At 39.2% G+C, this 16,190-nt stretch overlaps 1 protein-coding gene across 5 annotated transcripts in view; it reads left to right on the forward strand.

Annotated features, from left to right (window-relative positions):
- uggt2 (UDP-glucose glycoprotein glucosyltransferase 2) overlaps window positions 1-16,190 on the forward strand; it is a 36,046-nt gene that overhangs the window by 10,955 nt on the left and 8,901 nt on the right. For 2 of the 5 annotated variants that reach the window (XM_087804130.1, XM_087804132.1), the window contains 19 exons: window positions 236-321; window positions 409-544; window positions 715-846; window positions 919-1,083; window positions 1,838-1,961; window positions 2,026-2,124; window positions 3,241-3,335; window positions 3,514-3,720; window positions 6,261-6,392; window positions 6,823-6,953; window positions 7,447-7,542; window positions 7,990-8,092; window positions 9,060-9,139; window positions 10,112-10,301; window positions 10,393-10,551; window positions 12,150-12,235; window positions 14,311-14,395; window positions 14,476-14,558; window positions 14,838-14,861. In XM_087804130.1, the coding sequence (XP_087660256.1) occupies window positions 236-321; window positions 409-544; window positions 715-846; window positions 919-1,083; window positions 1,838-1,961; window positions 2,026-2,124; window positions 3,241-3,335; window positions 3,514-3,720; window positions 6,261-6,392; window positions 6,823-6,953; window positions 7,447-7,542; window positions 7,990-8,092; window positions 9,060-9,139; window positions 10,112-10,301; window positions 10,393-10,551; window positions 12,150-12,235; window positions 14,311-14,395; window positions 14,476-14,558; window positions 14,838-14,861 (2,213 nt within the window). Of the gene's footprint in view, window positions 1-235; window positions 322-408; window positions 545-714; window positions 847-918; window positions 1,084-1,837; window positions 1,962-2,025; window positions 2,125-3,240; window positions 3,336-3,513; window positions 3,721-6,260; window positions 6,393-6,822; window positions 6,954-7,446; window positions 7,543-7,989; window positions 8,093-9,059; window positions 9,140-10,111; window positions 10,302-10,392; window positions 10,552-12,149; window positions 12,236-14,310; window positions 14,396-14,475; window positions 14,559-14,683; window positions 14,765-14,837; window positions 14,862-16,190 lie in introns of all 5 variants that reach the window. The other 3 variants (XM_087804131.1, XM_087804133.1, XM_087804134.1) reach the window with 2 other exon arrangements.

The raw sequence follows: 16,190 nt of genomic DNA on the forward strand, positions 1-16,190 counted from the left end.
TTGTATTTATCACTTCAATTTAACAGGTTTTAATGAAAAATCATATCATAAACATAAATAACCATCATAATGTTATATTTCCAGATAAAGTGAGGTTTTACTTGGGGAAGAGAACAAAAGTACTCCCTCAGGCTACATTTTTACACAATTCTAAAGCCAAGAATAAACTAGAAAAGAGAGAAACAGATGACTTGCAAATCTCAACACCCTTGGTGGCAATTTTCTGCTTTGTTAGGTGTTCTTCCTCGATCCGGTCCAAGAGGAGACTGTTGGTCTGGTGAAACTGGCGGCTTTATTCTACAAACATAAAATCCCCCTCAGGTAATGTCCCTCTTTCTCCTGCTTTTGGCTGCTGTTTTTATCAGAGCGTCTCATTTCAACTTCATTTGTTTCTTCCACTTTTTACAGAATTGGATTTGTGTTTGTTGTCAACACCGAGGAGGAGATTGATGGATTCACAGATGCGGGGGTTGGGTTTTACCGACTGCTGAATTACATCGCAGACGAGTATGATCTGTCCCAGGCTCTGGTGTCGATGGTCTCGGTGAGTAGATAAGTCTTATCTGATAGCTCACGTCTGCTCGTGCCACAGACGTCTATTGTTTCATTAGCCAGCTGTGCCAGACGATGAATGTGTGGTCATCAGGGTTTCATGTGTAGTTCAAATTACTACACAGAATCTTAAATCTGATCTAACATGAATCACTCCTTCAGTTCTACAACAGAGTAGATGTCGGGGAGACGCTGTCTGCCGACACAGTCCTCGCCTACCTCAAGAGAAACTTCCCCAGAGCGAGCGCCGAGAGGATTCTCGGCGTGGAATCAGAGTATGACGAGAAAAGAAAGGTGCATAGACACAGTCTAACTTAAATCCATTGCCACCGTGCAGCAAAGTACTGAAGCTCATTTTATCTGCAGGATGGTGAAGCCTTCTACAAAAAGAGTGGCCTGGGTGCTCTGCCTCTCGCTTTATTTAATGGAGTGCCTCTGAGTCCAGATGAGATGGATCCTGATGAGCTTGAGAGCATCATCTTGCAGCGTATAATGGACACCACCACCTCGTTTCAGAAGGCCGTTTTTATGGTATGATATGGCTTCTCCAACACCCAAGCTGATACTTCCTTTCTGGGCCACTGAGTGGAACATTAGAGTGAATATTTAAGCGTGAATGGATGCAATAAAACACAAGAGGAGGACCAACCATGTAGCTGTTCTTCCATTATCAATGATGGTCAGGATAAAAATTCACTTCATACTTAGTTGTGTACTTAGGTTGTTTTATTACCACCCATTTAACACTTTATTTTTAAACCTGGTTTTCCGCTGACAGGATATGACATGCACATTTCTAATGAAGATTTATTTGATAGTATTTATATTCCAAGTATAACTCATGTGGAAGCAGAGAACTGGAGCTTTTAGCTTTTTAATGCTCACTTCTCAAACACAGACCAGATTCACCTACACATTCATTAAGAGCAATGCAGGCTTTTCAGTATAATAACTCCAAAATGATTTTTGGAATTAAGAAAATATAAACTAAATAAACTTCTTATACGCTTATGAGTTTTTCTGATATGTTTTTTGTCATTTCTTCCATTTTAAATATTATTACGCAGTCAAAAATATTATTTAGACAAGCAGAATAAGGGAACATTCACTCAAGACACATTTTAACAATTCCTCATCCATAATGTCAAGATAAAAACATGCTACCAGCATATAAGTGTATTAGTAAAGTTGTATTATCTAACTTAAGGAATAAGTTGTTTAAAAAAAGTCACTTTTAGTTAAATTGAAGGCACTGTTTTTATGCACTGTTTGGATTCCGTCACAGGGTCAGTTGACTGAAGGCACAGACGTGGTGGATTACTTGATGGATCAGGACAACGTTGTTCCAAGAATGAATTCCCTCATTCTCAGCACGGATCGGAAGTTCCTTGACTTCACTGCCTCTCCAAGTAACTTATTTCCAAATTTGGAGCGTTTATTAATTCCTCCTTCACCTTTAGTTTTTTCCTTCAGTTGTAGATGACTGGGAGGACACAACTATGTTTTCATACCTGGAATCCAGAGACAAAACTGCGGTGATGGGAAAGAGAATGAAGTACTTAACAAATAATGGTGAGACACAATTTCATTATAGACTAAACTGTGTGGAATGTATAGAGATTGGTAGCACCAAGACACACCTCTTAGTCACTGGGATGAAAACACTATCAGAAAAGAATAGCAGCCTTCTTTTAAAAAAGACCTTTGGACAAATATACTTCCAATTATGCCAGAAATAAAAAGCTTTAAAGGGTTTCCTATACAAATGGTTACAAACACATTTGACCCTCGGGGCCTGAGGGGGAAAATCGTAATGCATGTTGCTCAGACTCAGTATGACATTCTTCAAATCCTGGGTCACTTCCTGTGCATGTATAACCTATGACCTATTGAGATTAAAGTAATGTGATTGTCATTTGATGGGTTGTTTGGCAACACGCTTCAACAGAAATAATTAATTTGGAAAATTTCCAAACATGTTGCAGATGGACTTTCATTGAATATGGAAATATAGATGTATATTATTACCCTTTATGTCAAAGTTTGTTTAAAATGATTGAAAGGGAAATTTTTGTTTTGTTTATAATCCAAGTCTAATCTTAGTTGTTTTCACTTTAGTAGCCAAACTTGTTTCAAAATATGTAGCATTTGTAAATTCCTATTATAATGTCATTATCCTTTAGATGTAATTTAGGATACCACTAGCATGTAAACTGCTGCTAAACCTATGAATAGGAAATGATGCTGTTGTTTAAACAGCTTACAAAATAGTGTTTAAAGAATGGAAAACATTTTTTCTTTTCTTTTTTTTTTTTCCTGTTAATAAAAACGATTCCAAACAGCACTTATTCTATTATAAAATTGCCTTTGTTTTGTTTATGGCATAATTTAGGGCATAATTGTGTGTGACAATGTATAAGATTTTCATTGGACACATTTTTTTTCCAAAATCAAAATGAGACACTGAAATGTGTGCTGCCTTTTTGATTTTGGGGAAGGTAACAACTATCAAGAACCGGTGCAATTATGGAATGTCCACATCATTACAACATATACATGTGTCAGCCCCATCTTGATTCTCAATTCTGAATTTTCATTTTTCTTCATTGTTACTGACTTGATTCTATAATGTCAATATCGCTGCCAGACTGCAAAACTGCAAAAGGTTTTTTTCATTTGAATTCTCAGATGAGGACGGGTTGAGTGCAGTAACTTTGTGGATAGCAGCAGATTTTGACAAAGTTTCTGGAAGAAAGTTGCTCTCAAATGCTCTAAAATATATGGTGAGTTTCGTTTAAAATATTTCCATTGTGTCGCAAGTTTGTAATGGAATGCTTTTGTATCGAACATATACATATTTAGAATACACAAACAAAGCTTATTTTGCAACAACACAAATTCAGAGTGTGTATTTATTTATTTCCTGTGGTGAGGCTGCAATATTTGTGTGCGTGTTTGCAGAAGGCCAACCGTGGAGTACGTGTGGGGGTGATAGATAATCCCGGCAGCAAACCTCAGGAAGATAATACCGTGCTGTACCGGGCTATCTGGGCCTCTCTGCTCACACAGAAGAATAAGGCTGCAGCTGAGTTTGTGCAAAAACTACTGAAAGAGCAGAGCAGCCAGCTCCTTCAACAGGGGACCAAGATGAAGGACTTATTGATGCAGGTAAAGAAGGGATTAGAGACTGCTCGGCTGTTTTGTGGACGACGACAGATAAGAACATTTCATTTGCATTTATTTAATTTCTCTCTATTCACAATTTGGCATCTCTTAGCTATTATAATTCAGACAAAATGTTTGTTTAAATCCTCTCAATAGAGTTTTCAACGGCTTTTTTGTGGTCTTATCAGATTCATTTATCTTTAATTGGAGTTTTTCTTAGTGTGATGTCACACCGCGAAGAATGCAGTTATAATAGGATACACTTAAACTCACAGTTTATATGTAGTGATAGTATTAAAAATGACCATTTTCCTTCTGATAATCTGTTTTTATTTATGATGAACACAAGGAAATGTCTTATGGTCAAGGGTGATGGTGAAGATGTCTTCACAAGCAAAGCTACATCACAAGCTTTAGCCAGTAACCAAAGGAACAAGTTAGCAGATAGTCAATGAAGATAGTTTTCCTTCCTTGGTTTTCGGACTCTCTTAACGCTTCATTGATCCAGCTGCTGCTCACGTGATTCATAATCCTGTAGCTCCTTAAACCTACAAGCAGAGAACTTTGGCGTTGTGCACAACAGTAAACTATTTTCACTTAAACCCATAGAGAGCATCTGCAGCAGAACCAAACAATATGATTGATTCCCTCTTATTGGACATCATGCATCAAGAGTTATGCTTGCTTCTCAGTTAGGGCTGGCAATTCTGCAACATGAATTATAAACATTTTCTATCCCCAGAAAGTATTGCAATAAAAAAAAGCAAATGTTTTCGAAAGATCTTAGAGACGGGGTTTGCGATCTTCCTTGTGATAGGCAAAAATGTAAGCTGTGTGGTTTCAATTTTTACAGAATAAAACTCAAATATCTAAATCAAACTATTTATATTTTTACGCTACGCAACAAATGCTCCTTCTGATGTGGATTTAAATATATTAATTGAGTTTTTGAACAATCATTAAAAGGTCCCAAAAACGATTAGTAAAAAAGTCAAAGTGTACGGAATTCATTGACATTAACTAAATATATATTCATTAGTTATAAAAATGTTTTATAATTCAACTTTTTTTTATTTCTGTCAACACTTACCATGTTATAAGTCAAAACATTTTTCCATTTAGATGGTTTTGCCACAGTTTACCGCATGGTAATGTTAGATATTGAAAACGTTTTTTATCTGTCCAGCTTGGCCACCCACCACATGTTATCTTGGTCTTTAAGAGAATCTTAGCCATGCAGGAGAGACAGATATTTGAGTTAAAGCTCCTCCATAGAAGCCAGCTGAGGGACCTTTTGGACCACTCCATGATCAGGTGTTTCGGGGTCATCCAACTGGGTGATTATGTTTGGCCTAGGAAGAGAAGTCTTTCCTGTGGAAAAGGAAGTCAAACACATTTTTTTCACCCTAAAGCAGTCGTTGCATTTTTACAGTATTAACCTTCAAACAAAAGTCGATCAACTCTATCTAAGCTGTAGCATCGAACTTGATTAAATAGTTCTATCGCTCGCTGACGGCTCAAAGCAAAAGAATCATCTGCAAGCACTTTCTTGATTTAAGTGCAACTGTCTGAAGGAATGATGATTGATGAGCCCATTCTTCTCCTTCTCCATCTGAACAGAACACATTTAGAGCACGCATGATGCTCCCCAGCCTGTGGATGTTGAGGCGAACACCACTGGCTGTCAGTTTCCCTTGATGTATCACAGAGGCCAGCTCAAGCCGGCCTCCACATGCTGCGTCTTTAATTTTAAATTGTTGGTGGATACCAGGTGTGCAGCACTGGATGAGCGACCAAGCATCTCTTTCGTGATCATAAGAAGAAGCGTTTGGGCACAGCCAAGCGTGGCCGTCAAGTAGAAGCTGTCCGCGCACATCTGTGCGAGCGCCTGCACCGTGTAACCACGTCACAACACAAATTAAAAAGTTGATTGTTCACCTGTGAATCGGTTACTTTAAAACACGCTCTCCTCACTCACGTATGGCCCAAACAATGGCAAGGAAAATGGTCTGGAAATCGTGAAGAAAGATTGCGAGTTGTGCGAGCTGAGACCCAGAGTCATGGGACTTGAGTTTATTATTGGCTGCCAGACAGAGTTGCTGACTGGATTGTGCTGACATTATTGGTATTTCACCTGTTCTCTAGAGGAGATAAATGTTGGAGAAACTAATAACCTGACTCCACAAGCGCTTCTCACTCCCTCGCCTAATTTGTTATGGGCAAAATGGCTGCTGTTTAATTAGACGCCTCCTGTATTAATTACAAATTGATTAGCCTCATGTTCACACGTGTGATTTCAGCCTTATTTTCTCGGTGCCATATTTTATGTTCGGACCGGAGCAGTCATTTCAATAATATTGTAGATAACTAATTATCGTTTTTCTTGAGTCATTACTCATTTTTCCTACAGCCAGGACATCGTTTTGTTCTGGACGTGACAGCAAAGGACTGAAAAATCCTGTCGAAATCTTTTCACAACACCGAATGAGCCAACTATTCATCCTTTTGTTTGTGCTAAACAAACATTTTTGTGTTCACTCCAGGGCATGGACAGAGATGCATTTGAGAAGAAGTTCAACACAATGGAGGTGGATTTTATCCGCAGTCAGCAGCTTTTCTGTCGCGAGGCGCTAAGGCTGAAGCCCGGCGAGCGAGCCGTGGTCAGCAACGGCAGGGTGAGTGCCACGTTCGCGCTGGCTTTTTATAATTAAATTACGAGCCCAACAATGATGCATGTCAGAGGAGAGTGTCACTGTTTTCATCTGCTGCGCTCACCAGAGCTCGCTCTGGTCACTGGTGGCACTAGCTCCATTGTGTGGGTGTGAGACAGTGAATGTGTGTACAAGGCTGATGTCAGATATTCTAACAGTAACCACCGCTAAAGAGGCTATTTCCAAGATATCACTCGCAATTAATATCATTTTGCTGCAGCGGAAGAAGTTCTTTTCCTGAAATAGAAACAAGAGAAAACCCAGATGCCCCGGCAGAGCAATCCAAAGTAGATAAAAGACTGTCGGAGTGACCACATTTTACTCCACTCGTGTTTGCTGTTGAGATAAGAACAGCCGGAATCAGGATCTAACTAAATCATTTTCTCTGTTTTAGATCATCGGCCCCTTCGAAGAGCAAGAGGAATTTACTCTGGAGGACTTTCAGTTGCTGGGGAAAATTGCACACCAAAGTGCTGCAGAGAAAGTCAAAGCTAAAGTTAAAATGATGGGGAGGAAGCCTCAACAGTATGATAATTTTTAATCATGATAGATCTTGCAAAATGCACTTTTTATTTACATATCTGAAATAAGAGCTACACATCTTAGGGAGCATTAACACACATTCTGGATCATAATCTCATCACAAATTCTTCCTCTTCTTCAACATTCTTAGTCAAATATTTTCATGAAAAGTAGATATATTACTTACTTAAGGGTAAAAATATACCATGTTTAATATAACTGTTGAAGTTGAATAGAAGGAAATTCAGACACACAAAATAGAAAGTATTCAAATAGAAAAAACGGAATGTTTTAAGTATTTTTTGGAATTGAAATGGTACTGAAAAAGTAAAATTTCCACATTATCATTAAAATTGTTTTATTGTTTCCCTTTCACACATGTCAATTCTCCCTCCACCCATTCCATCCTGCCCGCACTCTACTCTTTACCTCCCTCACACAAAAGAACAAAGTGGCATTGGTCCTAGTCTAACTGTTTAAACTTGTCTTGTCTCAGAGCCAGTGATTTGATCATGAAAGTTGACGCCTTATTAGCTGCAGCCCCCAAAGGAGAACCCAGAAAAGATGTCCATTTCCCCAAAGTCAACCACAGGTGAGATAAGTTTGTTATTTGACAAGTGTTAACATTTTTGGGTTTATAATTATGATAATGGGTTTGTTTGGAAGGAATAGAACCCGCACTTCCATTCAGAACAACAAATATATGGTAAACCTTACTTGACAAAACAAAGAATACAATTAAATCACTAACCCTGAACAACTTTGGTGACAATTGTTGAATTCAATACTGTTTGCAATTTGCTAGCTAATGTCATTTACAAAGGCCTGGTGAGGAAACAAATTATTTTTTTGCTGTGAGCCAAAACAATTATTGAATCATTAAAGTTGGTTTATTGATTTGATTGTACGCAGTGTCATGTTAAATGAGATCCTTAACAGAGCTACGCACTTTCCCTGTGATTTTTTCCAAATTGTTTTTACCAAGATTTTCCATTTCCGATTTCTAAAAGTGTCTTCATTTTGGTTCTGCTTCCGTCAGCGTGCTCCATCTGTCACCGCGGGAGAACGAAGTGTATTATGATGTGGTTGCCATCATGGACCCTCTCACAAGACAGGCACAGAAAATGTCCCAACTCCTGATAGTGAGTGTTACTATTTTATTGTCGTCTCTCATAAGTCTCAAAAACCTTTGAATATCTTTTCTGACTCTGTCTTTAATACATTTGAGAAAGTTACTGTGGTGCAACTCTGACGCAACATAATTGCAATTTAGTAACAGTGACACCATCTCATTACAGTGATCCCTCGGTTATGGCGGGGGATACGTTCTAAAAATAACCTGCAATAGACGAAATCCTTGAAGTAATCACATTTATTTTTTACAATTATGTTTTAAGGACGTAAAACCCCTAACCACACGCTTTTATTCACTTTTCTCAGATAACCATTAACATTTTCTCACAGTTCTCTCCTATTTAAACACTCAAAGTTCAAACTCTTGCAGATTTATAAGTACAATATTAGTAAATGAAACCAAAAATGAAAACCTTTTTTCAAGCAATACATTGAATTTTAATAATCAATCCACGAGTTTCGAGACCTTGACCAGTCTTTCTGGCGTCTTGACCGTAGTTAGACCCGCTTCCTTTCAGAAAATAAGTTCCAAAACTAAGCTGGCTCGTTCCTAGGCTTGGTAACTCGCTGTCCGGATAGTTTCACAGGACTTCTCGAACTTCTCAAAATCAAAACAACTGCAAGTGCACACGCCCTGTCTATGCCACATCCACAACTCACAATACCACCTAATTAACACTGGCTGGTAACACTTAACCAATCAGGACGCCAAACACATATGTTGTTCTCCCTTAGCCAATCACAATGGGCGTTCATACTGTATGCTGTAAAAAAAAAAAAGCAAAATGACACACACAAAAAATCCGCGAAACAGCGATGCCACGATGGGTGAACCACGATATAGCGAGGGACCACTGTATATTAAAAAAGAAAAAAGTTGGTTTACTTAACAACACATGCTTGCTGGTGGTTACTGAGAATAAGTGTGTATGTTGCATCAGCAGTTACTGAGCTCTCTTTTTGTGATACCTCCAGGTGCTCAATGAGGTGGTTAATGTGAGGCTGCAGATATTCATGAATTGCAGGGGCAAGTTGTCGGAGATGCCCCTCCAGAGGTAAGTTCTTCCTGCAGCCGTAATTAAATTTTCCAGTTTGGGTTGTTTGTATCTCCTCTGACCATTGACGGAGAGTTTCTGCCTCGCTTTGCCCCCCTTGTAAATTTTGACTGTGCTGATGGAATCTACTTAATAACACCACCTTATTGCTCTGAGCCTCCACTCGGATCCCTGGCTCCGCTGCCGTTTTAAAGAAAAACAATGGAACACGGAGCAAAAAATAAATGAAACGGAAAATATTATGAATCTAGAAGTTTATTATGAACACTTTAAAATGTTTTCTTGCCCTTATGGATTAATTTGTCCCCTATTTATAGAAGCGACCCTCAGCCTGGCTGAAGGAAATACAAAAACGAATGTCTTAAAGAACATATGACAAACTGGAGGCCCTGAGCCCTTTAATGTGGCACACTGAAAGTTTGGTTATAAGTCAAAGTCAATGTCAATGTACAACATAAAAACAGATGGACATGTTTGGTAAAAGAGGACAGACAAAGAGATAGGTTGAGCCTCCAAAAAATATAAAGACATGTCATCGTACATGAATAGGCAGTGGTTTTCGTAGAATGACCCACATTTCATAAAGCAGCCAACATCTTTTGTTTTACTTCTATTGCTGTGTTTGTCTTTCTCTCGGTTTTGATGTCATTAACAGCTTTATAGTGTGATTTTCATTAATGTTTTATTAATCAGTGGGATAAATTATTAACTGGCTATGAAGTTATTAAGAACTTTTACTAGTAATGGAAGTTTTACTTTGAAGGGATTGTACTTGCCGAGCTGTCACAACATCTCACATCTCCACTGCCCCAGAAAGGAGACTATTGTGCAACACATCAACATTTCCCCGCTTTTCCAAAAGTACTAATGCTTCTGTTGGATGGGGATTGTCGGGCCATTATTATTTGGGACAGACCATATTTTCATTGAGTTGACAGACGAGCACTTTGATCTTCATCTCTGTGTTTGCAGCTTTTATTCTTTTGTGCTGGAGTCTGATGTGGCGTTCTTAGGCAACGACAGCGTGTCACCAGGACCGGTGGCCCGTTTCACGGAGCTGCCAGAGTCCCCGCTACTCACCCTGAACATGATCACACCAGAGGGCTGGATGGTGCAGGCTGTGAGCAGCCCACATGACCTAGACAACATCCACCTCCAGGATGTAGGTTCCCTACCTGCCATCACTGCCTCGTCCAAATTCCATCATCCCTCGTTATCCTAATCCTCCCGCTCGTGATGCTGATCCATTATAGGTCAGCGGGGTCGTGACGGCAGAGTATGAGCTGGAGCACCTTTTACTGGAAGGCCACTGCTTCGACCTGTCCAGCGGTCAGCCTCCTCGAGGACTGCAGTTCACTTTGGGCACCAGTCAGGAACCTTTGATGTATGACACCATCGTCATGGCCAACCTGGTAGGTAACCTGACCAAGAGTTAGTCGCAGCACACCTTACAAGACGAGATAAGATATTCTTCTATAAGTCCCACAGCCGGGAATACTGTGTTTTCATGGCAGCAAGTTGCAAGCTGGAATAGTCACAGGGTGATGATCATTTAAAAACATGGCCAACTGTCTTGTGGCTAGGATGCGCTTATTATCATTTTTAATTCTATTTACTTTTTTTATTTCATTCTTTCTTCAAGTGGAGATTATGTTGTAATGTGTCTTGTTTTGTTTATATAATAATTATTTTAAAAAAGACCATGCATTTTTTAAAGTATAAAAATATCATAAACTCAAAAGAATATAAATATTTTACTATTATTACAATTAGCCAATATACAGTAGTAGTAGTGCAACACAGTACAGAGGTACCCAAGTGTGGGGGAGGGAGTTTAAATGACACATTCAGAAGTTGAAGTGCATCTTAAACTGCTTTGATCAGCTCTTGCATATTCTTTAGTGAGTCGGCTCAGGGGAGCGATTAAGATATCTCTGCCAATATTTGTTTACCCAGTGGTGTCACGATTCTTTTTTTCTTTTTTTTTAAGATTTTGTATTCTGTACATATTGATGAACTGTGCTTTTCTCCTATTTCACTCATTCCTCAGGCTCCTGATCCAAGTCTGTGTTGTTCTTTTTTTACCTTGTTCCCTATCCCTAACCTGCTCACTCGTTCATTCATCCCTCATGCTGTTTCTTCATTCAACAGTTCTTCTTGCTTTTTTCCCCATGTCTCTGATGGTCACTTGTGGGTCAAGATGAACGACCCCCCCAGCTTCCATAAATACATATGCAGTGGTGGAGGTTGTTCATCTTGACCCAGAGACAACACAAAGGATAAAATAAACACATTTGTTTTCGGGCCTTTGGGTCACCTTGACCCAGACATAACACAAGGGTCAAAGGGATACTCATGTGTTTATTTTAGTATCTTCTTAATACATCTTGGACCTCTATTGTATCATCAGTATGTGTCTGTTTGTACAAAAATCATTTATTTAAATAATCTGAACACACAGTGGACATTAAATATTGGAGAGGCAGACTTCAACATTTGAAAAGTGTATGTAAGTCAGGAGGGTGGTGTTAAACCATTAGTTGCCCTCTAATCACTTTTTCTTCTGGCTACTCTTGTATAAGTAGTCAACATTTGGACCGTAGAAAACTGGTGTGTGTGTGTGTTGAGTTTAGAAGTTATCTATAATATAATAATAATTAAAGTCCATTTATCCATTTTATAACATTATTATTCATAACGTGATAATCTTATATATATATATACACATATATTTGCTTTTACTGTCGTTTGTTGCCCTGGGTAGCTGGGATAAGCTGCAGAAACCCTGTAGCAGAAATGATCAGTAGAAAGTGAATAAGTGAATAGTTGCTGGAGAGACAAATGATCAGATTAACCAGAAGACAGTAATCATAGGGAAAAAATGGCACCACCCAAAAAAACAAACAGTATAACAGCTGATCTTGCTAACTAAGTTTGGCTTGTTTCTATCACTTGTCCTTGTGGTGGACCAAGCTTGTGTTTTTTTAATGTGTATTTGTTTTGTTTTCAGGGCTACTTTCAGTTGAAAGCAAACCCTGGTGCCTGGTCGCTGAGATTACGTAAAGGAAGGTCGGAGGAAATCTACGACATTCTCTCGTGAGTAACGGCACCATTTTCATTCTTTAAATATTCACTGTCGGCATCGTCCTCGGGCTTGTTTCAGCTACAGAGCTGCAGGTTTTGCAAAGGTGTGAGTAGAAAGACGGCGTTCTATTAAAGAGACTCCAGCGGGTCGCCGTGCCACATCTTCTCCCTGAGACTGCAGTATCGCAGTCAGACCAGCGTAGGTGTCAGAAGTTATGTGTACTCAGCAGCCTGCGTCTGTGTCGTCTCATCTTCACAGATAAACTGAGATCCTTCTGAACTCATAAACAGTTTTCAGAAACTTCGGGATTTCATTTGGTCACTTTAATTGCAGACTGCCCAAGCTGATATCCCTCACGTGCCGGCACCACGGAGCTTGGTGCTGAATGCTCCCCTAATCACAGATATTGTCCTCGCTGGCGTTTTGCACATAAGATTTAGGACACATACAGCCCATGGTTCCTTTGGAATCATATCAGACAAGCCAAGATTTATTCCCCAATCCTCCTGGTGAAGCTAAGAGGTGATGTCATTTTTCACCTTGGCAGTGTCATTATTCTTGTGGTTAGCGGCACTCTGCTCCGGTTAGGTGGCCGATCAGAGCCTGTTGGGAAGTGTCTGTGCAGTCCAGTCCCTCGAGCCTGCATTTTCCTGTTTCGTCCAGCTCTACCCCGTCACCTCCTCGCGCTGACAGCGATGAATGAGACGGGCCAGTTCTTCCCTTTCACAGTAGGGATACAGATTGATCTCTGCCTCTTTCCAACACAAACCTTTAAGCCTGAGTGGTACCGGGGATATCAGAGAGGGGGGAACACAAACTGCATTTGAGCAATTGGGGAAAATGCACTCTCTACCCTCCAAGTAGGGGGCATTCATCTTTGTGATACGCTGAGCTTTTTGTCTTTAGTAAGCAGCAGGGTTGTAATGGCTCGCGGTTACATGGCCTATTGCTCATCTCTGTCTAAAGATGCTCTCTTGTGTTTCACCCCGGGTCTCCTCCTGCCAAAACACATTCTGCACTCAGCCAGAACACAATTACAGGGAACAGCTAGTGTTGCACAATCAATGCTGCAAAGACTTTCTCATTAAAACTACAAGTATTCGCAGTCCAGATGGAAAGTAGTCGCAGCGAAAATAATGGTGATAATGATGAAGAGGAATGAATGTGGTCGGCGTGAACCTGGCGTCCGCACAACAGCCAATTTTAATGTTGGTGCTCAGTTGCCTACCTAAGTGATGCAAAACCATTAGTGGCCTTTAGTGCAACCCTTTAATTGCTACAGTTGTATACAGGTTTCCTGGATTTCTGTAAAGTTTGTGGCTATAGAAAATATTGTGAGTTTGACAATGACGAGCTTTCACTCTGGACTTTTATTATTCACATGTTGACACCTTTGAACTTAAACTTCACTAATATTTCTTCATGATGAGACTCAAACATGCGAAACAAAACTGAACAACTAGTCTTCTAACTCAAATAGAATTACTTTCAGACTTATTTTTTCATGTTATGCAGAAATAGTTTTTTCAATATTGCTCTCTTTTTTGTCTCACTCCCTCATAGTGAACTCATTGGTGCGCCTGCATGCGGGTAGTGGATTTAACCATTACGGGATAATACATTTTTTTGCCATTTAGTAGAATTTAGTAGGCTTCTAGATGTTTTGTTTTGGTGTTTATTTGAGACTGAAATGTTCTGACTTGTTATTGAGATCCAGGTGTTTAATTTGAGTTGGAATATATTTACTTGTATTTATATTTAATTATTTGTTATATTGTTATTAAAGGTTTTCATTTTTACAGTTCAAACATTTTATTAAATATTACATTTCAAATCAATGTACATACCAATCAATTGATTCCATTATAATATACAGGCCCAGCCTTCAGGGAGGGAGTGTTAAATGTTGATCAAATGTTGTGTTAATCATACTTTACAATGACTGCTTTATATGTATATAGATCTTCTAATTAAATGGCATTTAAGCTCAGAACCTTTTAGCTTAACGCTCTGAGCGACAACTACATAAAATGATCAAAATATGAAGCTAAAATATCGACAATCTTTCTACCTTCTACTCCTGCAGACATGACGGCACAGACTCGCCCGAGGACGCGAGTGATGTTGTTGTTCTGCTGAAGAGCTTCCACAGCAAGATCATCAAAGTCAGGGTGAGTTTGTCGAACCTCGGCTTCAGCAGACGTTTAGATTCTGAGAATGTATTCTGATCAACTGCCTTGTCTCACTGCAGGTCCAGAAAAAGGCTGATAAGATGAATGAAGATCTTTTAAGCGAGACGAGCGAAAGCAAAGGATTGTGGGATTCCCTCTCCAGGTACGGTGTTGTCGTTCACCTGAAATGTCTTTTCGTCTCCCGTGCTGAACTGAATCAAGAGCCGGCGACTGCTAGAGCACCGTCGCACCTTCTGTTGTCAATTATTATGACATTATGGTTTCCAGGAGCTCTCACTCCTCCACAGGATCCAGAGTGCAGTATTACGCTGTCAGATCTAGTCTCGCCAGAAATATGTGTTTCTGTAGGTACGTGTCTGCTGCATCTGTGTGTGTCTCCCTAACTGTGTGATCCTGTCTTCTCAATGCTCACGCTGTCAAGTGTTTGGAGCACTTTTGAGAGAAGGTAGGCAGCGTTGCAGCAAACCTTTTAACACCACGAACAAGTGCCTCATATTTATCTGCATGCAGCGTGATCAGGTGCTTTGCTATTCCAGTCTTCTCCATTTTGCAGTGAATATCAATTTTTCACACTTTTTGTATGTGTGCTTGTGAGTGTGTGTGATGGCTGTTGCAGCCCATGTGCTTGTGTGTCCTGATACCCTCACCAAAACGTACCATTCACCCATTTTAATTTTCTCTACCTTAAAGAAATTTGTTTGGTGACCTCACTATTCATTTTTGTAGATCTTACTGTAGTATTCTGAAAAAGGATCAAAGTTTGCAATTTCCTGCTTGTTAGGAATTATTGCCAGAAGGAGGATTTGAAGTGATTTTAAGACCTACTTTTCGGTTAATTTATTGTATCAAAATTATGTTAAATATAGTATGTGTGCTTTTTATGAAAATCTACATTATATTCAAATTTTGCTGAAGTTAAAATTGGTATTTTTCAGACGACCCCCCTGGTCTAAAAAAAAAAATGCCCGTGGTAATCATGTGAAGTTGTCACTTGCCAGCGTCATCTCATTGAAATGCATTGTAAAAATATAGCTAAATAAGTGTTGATCTGAACATTTCTTCACTATGTATGGGTATAGGATGATGAAACAAAAAGCGCTGATGATCAGAAAGAACTGCAGCTCAAAGCAAATGAACCCTATATTGATGAAACTCCTGAAACAGAAACAGAAATCCATGAGTATTTATTAAAAAATTGGTTTTGTAATTGTCATAAAGGATTTTGATGGAATATTTAAGACACACTCATTCAGATATGCTGTAATACAACAGAATGAAGTTTAGTGTTGTTTTTGCCCTGGCTCTCACTATTTTCATACTGCATTGATATGATTGGCACGTAGGAGACTATTATATAAATATACGCTGATACCAAAAATTAAAAACAATAACTCAAGATGCAGATATTTGTCTCATCAGAGTCATCAGGCTGTCATAAGCCGTCATTATCCAAATAAAGAATTTAACAGCAAATAAACATCTTTAATTACCACCAAACATGCTTGTATATGTATAAATGCTTAACTTACAATTAGTCAAGTAGTGCAGTGAACTTTTCAATGAACTTCACGGTGATATTAAAATGCAGATCATATATAGCATGATCATAGTAGAACCGTGTCTGTCAACACGCAACAGCTGATGATATATGAAGATTATTATCTAGAGAAGTAATTGAAGGACATACATAGTCTCTGACTTCTAATATGACAGTAATGCACCATAGCTCATGTCAAGTGTGCTCATACCTGAAGCAGGTGGTCTCAAAGAATCT

Source organism: Callionymus lyra, chromosome 12 (genome assembly GCF_982586985.1).
Source record: "Callionymus lyra chromosome 12, fCalLyr1.hap1.1, whole genome shotgun sequence".
Lineage (NCBI taxonomy): Eukaryota > Metazoa > Chordata > Actinopteri > Syngnathiformes > Callionymidae > Callionymus > Callionymus lyra.